The 15,453-nt window shown below is 44.8% G+C and overlaps 1 protein-coding gene across 8 annotated transcripts in view; it reads right to left on the reverse strand.

The window, feature by feature from the left end:
* The window catches only part of rpgrip1 (RPGR interacting protein 1), a 99,168-nt gene that overhangs the window by 6,022 nt on the left and 77,693 nt on the right, over window positions 1-15,453 (reverse strand). For 4 of the 8 annotated variants that reach the window (XM_059016800.1, XM_059016802.1, XM_059016796.1 and 1 more), the window contains 8 exons: window positions 14,590-14,962; window positions 13,772-14,007; window positions 11,833-11,922; window positions 5,279-5,404; window positions 4,924-5,032; window positions 3,385-3,488; window positions 2,573-2,765; window positions 2,115-2,199 (listed from right to left, as the gene is read on the reverse strand). In XM_059016800.1, coding sequence (XP_058872783.1) covers window positions 2,115-2,199; window positions 2,573-2,765; window positions 3,385-3,488; window positions 4,924-5,032; window positions 5,279-5,404; window positions 11,833-11,922; window positions 13,772-14,007; window positions 14,590-14,962 — 1,316 coding nt within the window. Of the gene's footprint in view, window positions 1-2,114; window positions 2,200-2,572; window positions 2,766-3,384; window positions 3,489-4,923; window positions 5,033-5,278; window positions 5,405-11,832; window positions 11,923-13,771; window positions 14,008-14,589; window positions 14,963-15,453 lie in introns of those variants that run through there. The other 4 variants (XM_059016797.1, XM_059016801.1, XM_059016798.1 and 1 more) reach the window with 4 other exon arrangements.

The following is a 15,453-nucleotide window of genomic DNA, read 5'->3' on the forward strand; positions in this document are numbered from 1 at the left end:
GAACTCTGGATGAGAAATTACCAATTTAATATTTTCTGCTGCTGGTTTATTTTTTTCTGCCCTGGGCAGGGACCATATCAATAATGACATTATTTTTTCTTTTTGGACATTTCTATTTGAGAAGGCCTCCAATTGGACTATTTTTTTTTCATATCGATTGCACCTATTTATTGTTTTTTGTTTTAATTGTGGATGTATTTTTCTTTATTTGTTTTCTTTGGCAGACTCACAACCAGTATTTCTATTTTTTGTTGTTCTCCACACCTCAGTACACATTTATTACAGTGATTACTGTCTTACTCTGCATTTTTGTTCTTGGTTTCTGGCACTCAGCTCACCTACCTTTTTAATGTTTTGTAATTATAAGTAGAAATACAATTTCTATCAACTAGTTAAAATAATTGATTTTCCACCAGAGTTGAGATTGTTACAACCGTACACACCGGCTACGCACTGCAATTCCACTTGGGACCTCCTCCCTTTCGTGGGATCACGGTTACATCCGTGAACAACCCTCACCAGGTCTTGGCCCTCAAGAGGTAGAAACACTACTTCAAAAACAAGCCATCCGTCTCATAGAACACACCTCTTAAAGAGGGGTTCTACTCAAGATATTTCTTGGTGCCAAAGAAGGACGGCGGCCTTTGCCCCATCCTAGACCTGAGACACCTCAGCGGGTTCTTGACGGAGAGGAGGTTCCAGAGGGTCACACATGGCCACTTAAGAATATAAGAACATAAAGTTTACAAACGAGAGGAGGCCATTCAGCCCATCTTGCTCGTTTTGGTTGTTAGTAGCTTATTGATCCCAGAATCTCATCAAGCAGCTTCTTGAAGGATCCCAGGGTGTCAGCTTCAACAACATTACTGGGGAGTTGGTTCCAGACCCTCACATTCTCTGTAAAAAAGTGCCTCCTATTTTCTGTTCTGAATGCCCCTTTATCTAATCTCCATTTGTGACCCCTGGTCCTTGTTTCTTTTTTCAGGTCAAAAAAGTCCCCTGGGTCGACATTGTCTATACCTTTTAGGATTTTGAATGCTTGAATCAGATCACCACGTAGTCTTCTTTGTTCAAGACTGAATAGATTCAATTCTTTTAGCCTGTCTGCATATGACATGCCTTTTAAACCCGGGATAATTCTGGTTGATCTTCTTTGCACTCTTTCTAGACCAGTCTGTCCGGCTGGGCGACTGGTTTACAACTGTGGACCTGAAGGACGCGTATTTTCACGTTCCTATCTGTCCAGCACACAGGAAATATCTCCACTTCACCTTTCAGGGGAGAGTCTTCGAGTTCTCCGTGCTGCCATTTGGTCTCTCCTTAGCCCGCTGCACGTTTTTGGCTGCTGACCTGGGCACAGATGCACCTACTGTCCCTCCGGGCTGTACATCTCCCGGGAGTGGTGAACTGGGCGGCGGACCTCCTCTCCAGGGAGGGGATTAAGTTCCTTCTGCCCAGTTCAGGCATTGAGATTCTATGTGAATAACGAGAGCACTGCATCAATCTGACCTGCTCTTCGTTTGAGCGACTGTCCCATTGGATTGTGGACACGGTTTCGACTGCGCAGGGTGGCCGTGCACTCAACCAGAGGTGTGGCTACGTCATGGGCCCTCTTCAGAGGTGCCTTGTTGACCGATATATGTACTGCGTCTAGCTGGACTACCACGCATACGTTTACCAGGTTCTACCGACTTAATGTCGTAGATCCCTCTATGTCTTTAATAGGCACTAGGGTCCTTGAGGTTGCACGCTCAAACCACCAACACTAGATGGTCCCTTTTTTAAACACTCTGTAAAGTGCCTTTTTTCTCTGAATATTTTTTTAATTGATCTATTAAACCATTTGGGCAATTTTATTTTAGATTTAGATTTGTCTACTTTTTGGGATGTAATTGTTTTGCGCCTCTACATTTTTAAAGTCATCCTTTTTCCATGGTACTAAGTTTCAATAGCGTATGTTTGGAATTATGATATTTGTGGAGATGGTCGGGTCAGGTATACAAATATTTCAAAGGGCTCGGGTCGGGTTCAGATTTGTTTGGTCAGATTGGGTTTTAAATTTAGGCTGTGTTTACCTGCCTGTGTTTGAGGGTTTCAAGAGCGCGTTTCCTTACCTGCCCTGGTTGGGGTCAGTGCCCTCTAGCATGGTATAGAGGTACTGCCGCAGTGCTGAGTTCACAGTCCTGTCAACGTAGATCACTGTCAAGAGACACGAGCAGAGAGGCAACAGTAACACATTCCATTTGTATAGCGCCTTTCACATCAAGCAATGAACCAAGAAGAAAACGGAAGATGAAATCTGAGTGAGGCTCTCATTCTTGCTGGAATATCGACACAATACTGAAAATGACGGGCTGATGGAAATACTGCTATGTTTTAAGCTGGGAATATGTGTTTAAACATGACCAGTGTCTTAATAAGGTAAGGTTTGTCAGGTATTACTACATAGTGGGGAGTTTTTGACACTGCAAGTGCTATAAACAGGCCCACAGACACAGTCATTCACAGACCCTCTGACACACACACACTCACTCTCGCAGAGACAGACAGACAGGAGCTCCCGCTCTGCTACCTCGTGTGAAGTTGTAATGCACCTCCTCCCCCTCTCTGGGGGTCCTCAGTGATATGGGGGTCTCAGTCATCTCCATGGGGACCCCCAGCAGCCTGTACTCCACGTACACCCTCTGCACCCCCTCGTCCAGCGCAACCGGAGACTGGGGGTCGAAGGTCAGGGACAGGATCTCCACGCGCACACGCTCTGACCCCTGACACAGGAAACACCAATCAGCAGCCATCTTCTCCTCTGTTCATGATGTCAATCCTGCGGGTGTCTCTCACTGTTATAAGAGACGCCAGCTTGTGCAGCTCAGGCTGCTGTGCGAAAATCGCTTCCAACTAAAAAATAATTTTAATTCACAGCAATGCTGCGTGTTCGGTGCAGGGACATTTTTACAGCATGAGATGCTGGAAGAAGAAAAATATAACAACTGCTGTGTGATGGGTGTGAGAGATATTGGAAGCGTCTGTTTCTATTTGTGTTTGAAAGTCTGTATGAACTACCTATAAATTACAATATCCACTCAGCAAGCACTCTGCACAGGTGAAAAACTAGAAAAACAAAGTCAAGCAAACAAAACAGCTAGTGACCTCATCAGTGTAATGTGTGTGTGAGAGATATTGGAAGTATCTGTTTTTTTTCCTGTTTGTTGAGTTGATCTTGTGATACCGTATTATAGATAGTTCATCCAGAACTTCAATCTCTGCACAGGACAAACAGACAAACATTTTGGCTACTGCCATCATCGGGGTAATGTTTTACCTCTTCACAATTATTAAAATAATCCTTTTCCTTGAAAGAATTGTTTTGAATCTAAAAGCACTGACCTGTTGGGTTGGCCGGGGAGGGGATATAACAATGACATCACTGTCAGTGCTCTGTGTTTCGCTGGACTCTGCAGTGACATCACACGCCTCTTCCTGAGCTGAAACTAGACAATGGTGCATTTCTCATGAGCAACATTTCTGTGCTCTTAGATTAAGAGTAACAGCACCACTGTGGTGACCTTCATGTATTACAGAGGTCCGGTTTTACAGATTCAGATTTAAATTGTAAGCTCTGAATTACATTTGCATTGCTTTTTTACTGCCCCTTTTGAGTGCTTCTTATTGCCATTACTCAAAAGCGGTTTTGTTTTTAAGTATTCTATTTTGTTAAGGTACTTCAGCTATGAGTTCAGGAGCTGCTCATCAGTTCCAGTTGATAGAGGTAGGCTAGATCAGACCAAGTGTCTTAATAAAAGTAAGCATCGTGCCATCAGTACACAGCTTGATCTATGTTTCAGATCGCTAGATAAGAAAGAACATAAGAACATAAGAAAGTTTACAAACGAGAGGAGGCCATTCAGCCCATCTTGCTCGTTTGGTTGTTAGTAGCTTATTGATCCAAGAATCTCATCAACCTGCTTCTTGAAGGATCCCAGGGTGTCAGCTTCAACAACATTACTGGGGAGTTGGTTCCAGACCCTCACAATTCTATTTTCTGTTCTGAATGCCCCTTTATCTAATCTCCATTTGTGACCCCTGGTCCTTGCTTCTTTTTTCAGGTCAGGTTTTTCAAGTCCCCTGGGTCGACATTGTCTATACCTTTTAGGATTCTGAATGTTTGAATCAGATCGCCGCGTAGTCTTCTTTGTTCAAGACTGAATAGATTCAATTCTTTTAGCCTTCTTTTAGCATCAGACTGCTTCAGGGAGAAAGAATGGGAGAGAGACGCAAGTGAAACGTAAACAATTGCTACTCGTGCTGGATTTAGACCAGCACAATACTAGTTTGTTCAATGTTTGTTTAGTCTGTCTGTTTTGGCCACCATGCCCTTTTGCTTTTCCAAAATGTTTTTTTTTGTTTAAATAGTTTATTTATAATAAACACACGCAACAGCGCTTCATAACTCGCAGTACTGACTGTGTGTCTCTTCCTAGTCTGACATCACCACAAGTCATCCTTGTTACAGCCTCAAATTCTTACCTTTCGTTACCATGGATACTATAGCCAGTTTGTTCCTTAAATTACCTTCTTGTTAGAGTTTAGCAGTGTTTGGGAAAATAAAAACATCTTTAACCCTTCAATTACTTTTATGGTCCAACAGCTACATATATCTACAGCAGGCAACTAGAACTGAAGAGCAGCTCCTGAACTCAGTCACCTCAACACAGACTTCAAGAAATACAAAATATCTAGTGTTTGAGTAATTACAATAATAAGCACTCCGTGTGATTGCAAGCATCATAAACAGGTAAGGGGCATAAAAAAGAAACAGAGAATATCTGTGGCACCTTCTAGCCCCCCCCCCCCCCCCCCCCCAATGTTTTATTATTGTGAATTGATACATTTTATATTTGTACCAAAAAAAAAAAAAATCACCACCTTCACTTTCTACTTCCTCAGAAACATGGGCTTCCTCGCTCCTCCCAGAATACTCTGACTCCACTGCCTGTCCTGCTTCCTCTTCCTCCATGGCATCCTCTGCCACTCCCTGTTGTCAGAGGGGTGAAAAGGAAATGATGAATAAAGCCCTCCTTCCTTTCCCCTTTTAACCTCCCTCCCTACTCTCCTCTCAGCTCTCATCCTTCCCCATCCTCTCCACTGTCCCTCCTATCTCTTCTACCTTTGTGCCCTTTCTCCCCCTCCTTCCCAACTCTCTCCCTGCTCTCTCTATCCCTCCTCCTCCTCTCTATCATTTATCCTTTGCCCTCTCCCACCCCTCTCCTCTCTCTCTCACCCTCTCCTCCTCCTGCTCTCCTCTCACAGTGTCGGGGGGGCTGGGTGGCATGGCCAGGCGTAGCTTCTTCCTGCGGTGAGCGGGTGGGTGCTGGGGGGGTACAGTGCGGGCTGGGGGGGGACGAGCCTGCCAGAGTTAGAGGAAGTTTAGAATTAGTAAAAAGAAACGTAATAAATTGACTGACAAACATTTCAAGTAGTCTTTCTCAATGTCTTCAATTGCGAGAGCACACAGCAGGCCACTGGGTTGGGCAGCTGCTGTAGTTCTGTACAGGGTTTTATATTAGTGTTATATATTTATTTATTGCATTTAAGAGTGATGGAGACAAATATAATATTAGTGGGTACACACTGTATAGGAAAGACAGGCAGGACAGAAGAGGCGGAGGGGTAGCGCTATACATAAGAAATAGTCTAAAAACCTCAGTCACTCGACTTGCTAACTACAAAATCTTAAAATCAGTTCTATACTGCACAGGGATCCAGTGTAAAGAGGCCAAAACAGTGGTAATGTGTTCACTTTTCCTGGTTTTAGTCAGAATTCTAGCGGCGGTATTCTGAACAAGTTGCAAGCGGGATACAACACGTTTTGGGACACCAGAAAAAAGTGCGTTACAATCATCAATTCTAGATGAAACAAAGGCATGCATTAGTCTCTCAGCATCAGATAATTATTAGTCTAAGTTTGGCGAGATTTCTCAAATGGTAAAGTAACTTCTGTAATATGAGTCTCAAATGAAAGATCAGGATCAAAGATAACCGCCAAACTCTTAATTTCTAGTTTTATGTTTTGTTGAGAGACTGCAAGGGTTAAACTCATGTAGACTCATAAACTCAGTTGGTTCTGTAATCCCACCAGCATAACCTCTGTTTTATTTGAATTCAGAGACAGAGACACACATACAGAGTTAGATATACTATATTATCACAGATGGTTCTGACCCTGAACCCTGAACCCTTTTTTGTGCTATAAGTCATTAGATCCTTTTGCATGGAAGGCCTCAGTTGCAAGGGTGTGCAGTTCTTTGATGGACTCATGGATTCAATTTAAATGTGTTTGCCCACTGATGATGGGAATGAGAATGTAGAGATGGGAGCCCAGCTAACAAGATTTAAGTTTTTGCAGGTATCAGGCTTTTAAAGACTGTTACCCACACCTGTGAGCAGAAACTGACCCAAGACTGTCACAGTTACTGGAAGCAGGCTGATCTTTGGGAAACAAATTGAATATTTGTGAAACTGCAACAAATATTATAATGACTAATGTGTTTTAAAGTATTATTAGCAAATCTGTGTAAGGCTGTCTGGAGAAGTTCATTGCACTGAAGGTCAGACTGACCTGCTGAAAGTTCCAAACCTCCCTTATCAGGCAAAAGCATCATTTTTAATTAGACTCAGAGTCTCAAAACTCTTAATTGTGACTCCTGATGTATTCAATGGAGGGAAAATCCTATAAAAACCAAGGTAAAACCTCAGTCACTCGACTTGCTAACTACAAGTTGTGTGGTCCATGCTTTGAGGATCTCTGAAAAATGGATTGCTGTTTGGTCAAAGTCAAGTCTCTGCCTTTTGAAGACCGTTCTTATTTTTCAATACATCACAGTATGTTGCTTTGACTGTCAAATACATGTTGATTTTCTATGCTTCCTGTACAGCTACAGTTTTATTTTCCATAACAGGATTTACATACTGGTGTGTGGGTTCTTTCCACAAAGCTCAATAATGCATTTCAGTGTCTATGCAAAGTGATTTAATCTAAACATATAGGGCCTCATTCACTAAATGGCAGTAAATTACCAGAATTACCGCATGGCAGGGGGAACCCACACCGCACGCAAAAACGAACCAGCGATTATATGCACAAATAAACAAGCTAAATGATTTGTTTGCAGATTGTCACAATGCGCGGAATTCAGCACGCAGAATTCAACACACGGAATTATACATGAGGTTTACACACACTGTATTATAATATATATATATATATATTATATATATATATACAGTGCCTTGCGAAAGTATTCGGCCCCCTTGAACTTTGCGACCTTTTGCCACATTTCAGGCTTCAAACATAAAGATATGAAACTGTAATTTTTTGTGAAGAATCAACAACAAGTGGGACACAATCATGAAGTGGAACGAAATTTATTGGCTATTTCAAACTTTTTTAACAAATAAAAAACTGAAAAATTGGGCGTGCAAAATTATTCAGCCCCTTTACTTTCAGTGCAGCAAACTCTCTCCAGAAGTTCAGTGAGGATCTCTGAATGATCCAATGTTGACCTAAATGACTAATGATGATAAATAGAATCCACCTGTGTGTAATCAAGTCTCCGTATAAATGCACCTGCACTGTGATAGTCTCAGAGGTCCGTTTAAAGCGCAGAGAGCATCATGAAGAACAAGGAACACACCAGGCAGGTCCGAGATACTGTTGTGGAGAAGTTTAAAGCCGGATTTGGATACAAAAAGATTTCCCAAGCTTTAAACATCCCAAGGAGCACTGTGCAAGCGATAATATCGAAATGGAAGGAGTATCAGACCACTGCAAATCTACCAAGACCTGGCCGTCCCTCTAAACTTTCAGCTCATACAAGGAGAAGACTGATCAGAGATGCAGCCAAGAGGCCCATGATCACTCTGGATGAACTGCAGAGATCTACAGCTGAGGTGGGAGACTCTGTCCATAGGACAACAATCAGTCGTATACTGCACAAATCTGGCCTTTATGGAAGAGTGGCAAGAAGAAAGCCATTTCTTAAAGATATCCATAAAAAGTGTCGTTTACAGTTTGCCACAAGCCACCTGGGAGACACACCAAACATGTGGAAGAAGGTGCTCTGGTCAGATGAAACCAAAATCGAACTTTTTGGCAACAATGCAAAACGTTATGTTTGGCGTAAAAGCAACACAGCTCATCACCCTGAACACACCATCCCCACTGTCAAACATGGTGGTGGCAGCATCATGGTTTGGGCCTGCTTTTCTTCAGCAGGGACAGGGAAGATGGTTAAAATTGATGGGAAGGTGGATGGAGCCAAATACAGGACCATTCTGGAAGAAAACCTGATGGAGTCTGCAAAAGACCTGAGACTGGGACGGAGATTTGTCTTCCAACAAGACAATGATCCAAAACATAAAGCAAAATCTACAATGGAATGGTTCACAAATAAACATATCCAGGTGTTAGAATGGCCAAGTCAAAGTCCAGGCACTGTATATATATATATATATATATATATATATATATATATATATATATATATATATATATATATATATATATATATATATGGGCGCTCGAAAGAAAAGGTAAGTAGGCTACGGTTCTGAGTTTGTCACAGCGACCAAGGAGGACAGAGTGAGGAATCTGAAGTTTACAGACCAGGACCTAAATGTATTAGCAAAAGAAGTGGTGGGGAATTATCAAAGTCTTTTTTGGTGCTGAATCAGTGAGAACATTAACTTCAATTAAACATTAAGGACAAAATAAATGCACTCTGTAGGAGGAGTGTGGGGGTCTTGTTACAACGCAAACAGCTGTTAGGCACGGCTCCACAAATCTTGAATTTATTTCATTAAAAAATCAACTTTGTAATATTTCATTGACCAGTCGTGTATCGGTATCTTCGCTACACAAAGACTTCCATTAATTCAAACGTGTTGACATTACGTGTTTCTCCACTTTCTGTGCTCTTTTTTAACAATCCTGTGATTGTGACCTGCTTGTTCGGTAATTGTTTAGCCTGAACTTCAGGTTTTTGTGTACTGTGCTGTTAAGATGCTTGTCAATAGTACCTTTTCTTAGATGATCCAAAGACACATAACAACCTGAGTGAAACAGAATCCCACCATATGCATGCAAGCTCTGAACACGATCTTCTGTTGAAATGAATTGAGCTTTTTTTGTTGTCAGCTTTTAATGTTAACTATTAAATCAAACTAATAAATCAACAATATCTAAACAACCATTTTAAACTTCCCGCCTCTAACTCACATGTTACATCATTGTACGGTTTGAGTAATTCACTAATCATGAAGTAATTGTTTGACCCTGTTGCCCTAGTAATCAGACCGTGTACAGCTACAGTAGCGCTGCTTCTACTTGATAAGTATGAAATGAACAGCAGAGGTGAAGAGTAATGTAAACTACTGAAAGGAAAATCAAATGCATATTTTTCACTGTAGACCATCAAATACACCATTTCTGAGACATTTGTGATATTGTTTCCTCCTCATACACCCCTAAAACGTCTGCCTGGTCAGAAATACTCTCTCCCTGACTCTTAAGAACGTAAGAAAGGTTACAACGAGAGGAGGCCATTCAGCCCATCTTGCTCGTTTGGTTGTTAGTAGCTTATTGGTCCCAGAATCTCATCAAGCAGCTTCTTGAAGGATCCCATGGTGTCAGCTTCAACAACATTACTGGGGAGTTGGTTCCAGACCCTCACAATTCTCTGTGTAGAAAAGTGCCTCCTATTTTCTGTTCTGAATGCCCCTTTATCTAATCTCCATTTGTGACCCCTGGTCCTTGTTTCTTTTTTCAGGTCGAAAAAGTCCCCTGGATCGACATTGTCAGTACCTTTTCTCTATTAAATGTCATTTGCCATGTGTCTGCCCAGTTTTCGCTCCATTTTGAGGTTTCTCCTCTAATCGGTACTTTCTGTTTTCTACATGTTAACCACTCCCTAATCCATGTGCATGTATTTCCTTGAATCCCTACTGTGTTCAGTTTGAGAATTAATCTTTTATGTGGGACTTTGTAAAAAGCTTTCTGGAAATCTAAATAAATCACATGCTTTGCAATTATCCATTGTAGATGTTGCATCCTCAAAAAAATCAAGCAGATTAGTTAGACACGATCTCCCTTTCCTAAAACCATACTGACGTCTCCCAGCATTCAGAACTGGGCAGACACATGACAAATGACATTTAATAGAGAAAAGTGTAAAGTATTGCATGCAGGCAATAAAAATGTGCATTATAAATATCATATGGGAGATAGTGAAATTGAAGAAGGGAACTATATATTGTGAGAAGTGTTGAATTTAAATCAAGGGAAGTAATGTTAAAACTTTACAATGCATTAGTAAGACCTCACCTAGAATATTGTGCTCAGTTCTGGTCACCTTGTTACAAAAAGGATATTGCTGCTGTAGAAAGAGTGCAAAGAAGAGCAACCAGAATTATCCTGGGTTTAAAAGGCATGTTGTATGCAGACAGGCTAAAAGAACTGAATCTATTCAGTCTTGAACAAAGAAGACTACGCGGCGATCTGATTCAAACATTCAAAATCCTAAAAGGTATAGACAATGTCAACCCAGGGGGCTTTTTTTTTCAATTTAGTCATTGCCAATTATTTTTTATTATTTTCTCCCAATTTGGAATGGCCAATTATTTTATTATGCTCAGCTCACCCCTACCACCCCTGCGCTGACTCAGGAGGGCGAAGACGAACACACGCTGTCCTCCGAAGCGTGTGCCGTCAGCCGACCGCTTTTTTTCACACTGCGGACTCACCATGCAGCCACCCAAGAGCTACAGCGTCGGAGGACAACGCAGCTCTCGGGCAGCTTACAGGCAAGCCCGCAGGCGCCCGGCCAGACTACAGGGGTCGCTGGTGCGCGGTGAGCTGAGGAGACCGTGGCCGACCTAACCCTCCCTCCCCCAGGGGACTTTTTTGACCTGAAAAAAGAGAATTGTGAGGGTCTGGAACCAACCCCCCAGTAATGTTGTTGAAGCTGACACCCTAATCCTTCAAGAAGCTGCTTGATGAGATTCTGGGATCAATAAGCTACTAACAACCAAAACGAGCAAGATGGGCTGAATGGCCTCCTCTCGTTTGTAAACTTTCTTATGTTCTTATGTTACCCTATAGGTTATTTTCCATTTTGGATCTTATTATAGTTTCCATAGGTTTACATATACATGAAGTCAGGCTTATTGGTCTGTAGTTACCTGGTTCGGTTTTGTCGCCCTTTTTGTGGATCGGTATTATGTCTGCAATTCTCCAGTCTGTTGTGTCTAGAGACTGTTGCATGATCTTGGTTAGCGGTTTGTAAATTAATTTCTTTCAGTAATACTAGGAGGATCTCATCCTGTGCAGCTCTTCTGGTTCTGTGACACCGCCTGGTTTCAATAAGCAGTACTTTTAACACAAACTGAGGCACCTAGTAAAGTTAGCGCCCTTAAGTGAATATGGTTTGTGTAACAAATACCTCCCTCGCGGTATTTTGTGATGTAATTTGCATACATTTCCACACGTTAACATTATTCAATGTATATAAATGACTCGAACGCGGTACTTTTTCCATGCTAGGTTGCCTGCCACTGATTAGTGAATACAGCAGGTGTACAAAGCATGCAGTAAAGGGGCTTTGTGTAAAACATGTTACCGCAGTTTAGTAAATGAGGCCCATAGTGAGGTCCCGCCAGCATTGTCCTGTGTACAGTACAGTACAGCGAGGCTCTGCCCAGCACACAACAGGCAATGCCAGCGCACTAGATTATAACTTTATATAGACACCATGTTGGGTGCTGCTATAGTTCTCTTACCTGCTGTTTGGCTGTGGTGTTCTGAATGTTTTTCTCTGTCTGAGTCATTAGTCTGGGCGGGGCTTGAGCCAGACTGGACACTAGCTTTCTCTGAAAGGGTTAAAAGATGTAGTATGAAAAAGAGACTCCCATGACTGACTTGTTTTCAGTGTCAACTTTATTCCTTCATGCGATTTTAGCACTGAAGTATCTGCAATGAGCATTCGATAAATATTTTTCACTACTTCAAATTCAAATTAATAAAAAAATTCACCTTTACTATAATGTATGTGCTATTCATTTAGGAAAATCTGAGACCTCTGAAATGATGGCGATATATATAATAGGTGAGATTCAGTGGGATGCTTTTGTTGCCACTCTGCTCTTTGCTAATATAAGACACTGTGTTGGATCTCAGAGCAGCCCTGGCGGTGCTCTCACCCGGGGCTTGGCGATGGGCGTGTGCCCTGGCTGTGCTCTCACCCGGGGCTTGGCGATGGGTGTGTGCCCTGGCTGTGCTCTCACCCGGGGCTTGGCGATGGGTGTGTGCCCTGGCTGTGCTCTCACCCGGGGCTTGGCGATAGGTGTGTGTGTCCTGGCTGTGCTCTCACCCGGGCTTGGCGATGGGTGTGTGCCCTGGCTGTGCTCTCACCCTGGGCTTGGCGATAGGTGTGTGCCGTGGCGGTGCTCTCACCCGGGGCTTGGCGATGGGGGTGTGCCCTGGCTGTGCTCTCACCCTGGGCTTGGCGATAGGTGTGTGCCGTGGCGGTGCTCTCACCCGGGGCTTGGCGATGGGGGTGTGCCCTGGCTGTGCTCTCACCCGGGGCTTGGCGATGGGTGTGTGCCCTGGCTGTGCTCTCACCCTGGGCTTGGCGATGGGTGTGTGCCCTGGCTGTGCTCTCGCCCGGGGCTTGGCGATGGGTGTGTGTGTCCTTGCTGTGCTCTCACCCGGGGTTTGGCGATGGGGGTGTGCCCTGGCTGTGCTCTCACCCGGGGCTTGGCGATGGGTGTGTGCCCTGGCTGTGCTCTCACCCGGGGTTTGGCGATAGGTGTGTGTGTCCTTGCTGTGCTCTCACCCGGGGTTTGGCGATGGGGGTGTGCCCTGGCGGTGCTCTCACCCGGGGTTTGGCGATGGGGGTGTGCCCTGGCTGTGCTCTCACCCGGGGTTTGGCGATGGGGGTGTGCCCTGGCTGTGCTCTCACCCGGGGCTTGGCGATGGGTGTGTGCTCTGGCTGTGCTCTCACCCGGGGCTTGGCGATAGGTGTGTGCCGTGGCGGTGCTCTCACCCGGGGTTTGGCGATGGGTGTGTGCCCTGGCTGTGCTCTCACCCGGGGCTTGGCGATAGGTGTGTGCCCTGGCTGTGCTCTCACCCGGGGCTTGGCGATGGGGGTGTGCCCTGGCTGTGCTCTCACCCGGGGCTTGGCGATAGGTGTGTGCCGTGGCGGTGCTCTCACCCGGGGCTTGGCGATGGGCGTGTGCCCTGGCTGTGCTCTCGCCCGGGGCTTGGCGATAGGTGTGTGCCCTGGCTGTGCTCTCACCCGGGGCTTGGCGATGGGGGTGTGCCCTGGCTGTGCTCTCACCCGGGGCTTGGCGATAGGTGTGTGCCCTGGCTGTGCTCTCACCCGGGGCTTGGCGATGGGCGTGTGCCCTGGCTGTGCTCTCGCCCGGGGCTTGGCGATAGGTGTGTGCCCTGGCTGTGCTCTCACCCGGGGCTTGGCGATGGGGGTGTGCCCTGGCTGTGCTCTCACCCGGGGCTTGGCGATAGGTGTGTGCCCTGGCTGTGCTCTCACCCGGGGCTTGGCGATGGGCGTGTGCCCTGGCTGTGCTCTCGCCCGGGGCTTGGCGATAGGTGTGTGCCGTGGCGGTGCTCTCACCCGGGGCTTGGCGATGGGGGTGTGCCCTGGCTGTGCTCTCACCCGGGGTTTGGCGATAGGTGTGTGTGTCCTGGCTGTGCTCTCACCCTGGGCTTGGCGATGGGTGTGTGCCCTGGCTGTGCTCTCACCCGGGGCTTGGCGATGGGTGTGTGCCGTGGTGGTGCTCCCACACTGGGCTCTCTCTCCCTCTCTAGCAGCTGCTCTATGGTCTCTGCTGCCTGCCTCAGCGCTGTCCCTGGTGGCTGGTATGGGGACTTCCAGCTCAGACACACCTTGATTGAGCCATTGGGTCGACCAGCGGGGTCTCGCAGAATAAAATCACCTGGGGAAATACCAAACATACACAGAGACACAAACACAAGACACACACAGACAAATACAGAGAAAAACACAGACACACACAAACAAGTGTGGGCTCACCTGCCCGCTAGTTTTATTTAAACATTCAACTACAATTTCAACTTTTACGAATAGCATATCCATTGCAGTGATGCGAAAAAAAATAGGTATACAAATACTAAAAGAAATGCAATATATTTAAATGACTAACCCTAACGTTTCCACTAGAAGTCTTTCTCAGTGTCTTCAATTCAATGACAAACGTTTCCACTGGAAGTCTTTCTCGATGTCTTCTTTAAAAACGGGAAAGACTTCTAGTGGAAACGTTTGTCATTAAATTTTAGACATTCAGAAAGACTTCTAGTGGAAACATTTGGCATTGAATTGAACAAACTAAGAAAGATTTCTAGTGGAAACTTCATTGAATTGAAGACACTGAGAAAGATTTTTAGTGAAAAGGTTTGTCAGTGAATTGAAGTTTCTTTTAGTATTTCTAAGACTCGTGGCAGTATTTTGTTGGCTGCACTTGAAGCTCTTCCTTTGCTAATGTATAATAAATGATTACCTCTGACGTCCTTGCCCAGTGCAAGAGAGATGAGGGGCACGCTGGCCTTGCCCAGGTATGCTGTCTGCTCAGAGTCTGCGTCGTCGAAAATGTAGATCCACAGCGACTCGAACCTCAGGTATCTCTGGAGGTCGAAGGTCATGGGAAGGTGGAAGGTTGCCTGGTTTCTGAAGACAGGGTCGGCACTGCAAGGGATGATGGGAGAGTCGTGGTCCGGCAGGTCGTAGAGCTTGTACACCACATAGGCGTCCGGAAGTAGTCCCGGCCAGCGAGCGCTCAGCCCGCTGCAGCTCTCCACGCACACCTCCAGCTCGCATGAGATCCCTCCGCTGCCATCCCCCAGGACATGCTGGGAGGACAGGGAGCGGCTTTCCTGTAACGAAACCAGGCTATGAATTGTCCAGTCGATGAATAAGAAATGTCTTCAAAACTGTTTTACATTATAGAGTTATAGGAGTCTGTGTATGTGGGTAATACAAGGATGCATTTATGCACTGCGAGTGCTGACATAACCATAACCCACACACAGACACTCGAGTCCTAAAACTGTTATATATGGCTTTATTATTAATGTACAACTTACAATTCCAGCTGTATTTGTTTTCTAATCATTCAACCTTTATTTAGTCCATTGTCATTTTCATTGAAAAGAGGGAACAGATTGATAGAGAACACCGTTAAGTGGCTGAGGTACTCGACTGTAATGTCACCGTTTTGAACGGACTTTGGAGTTGAGTGGAATTCCGAGAGGTGCCCAGGTATGATTGTTTAAAGCTGGTGACCTGGTCAACCGTGCTGATATGGAGAACACAGCATGGTAGAAACTCGATATGTTTGATGTCTTTTTGAAATTCCTCTATTAAA

Source organism: Acipenser ruthenus, chromosome 54 (genome assembly GCF_902713425.1).
Source record: "Acipenser ruthenus chromosome 54, fAciRut3.2 maternal haplotype, whole genome shotgun sequence".
In the NCBI taxonomy this organism is placed as follows: Eukaryota; Metazoa; Chordata; class Actinopteri; order Acipenseriformes; family Acipenseridae; genus Acipenser; species Acipenser ruthenus.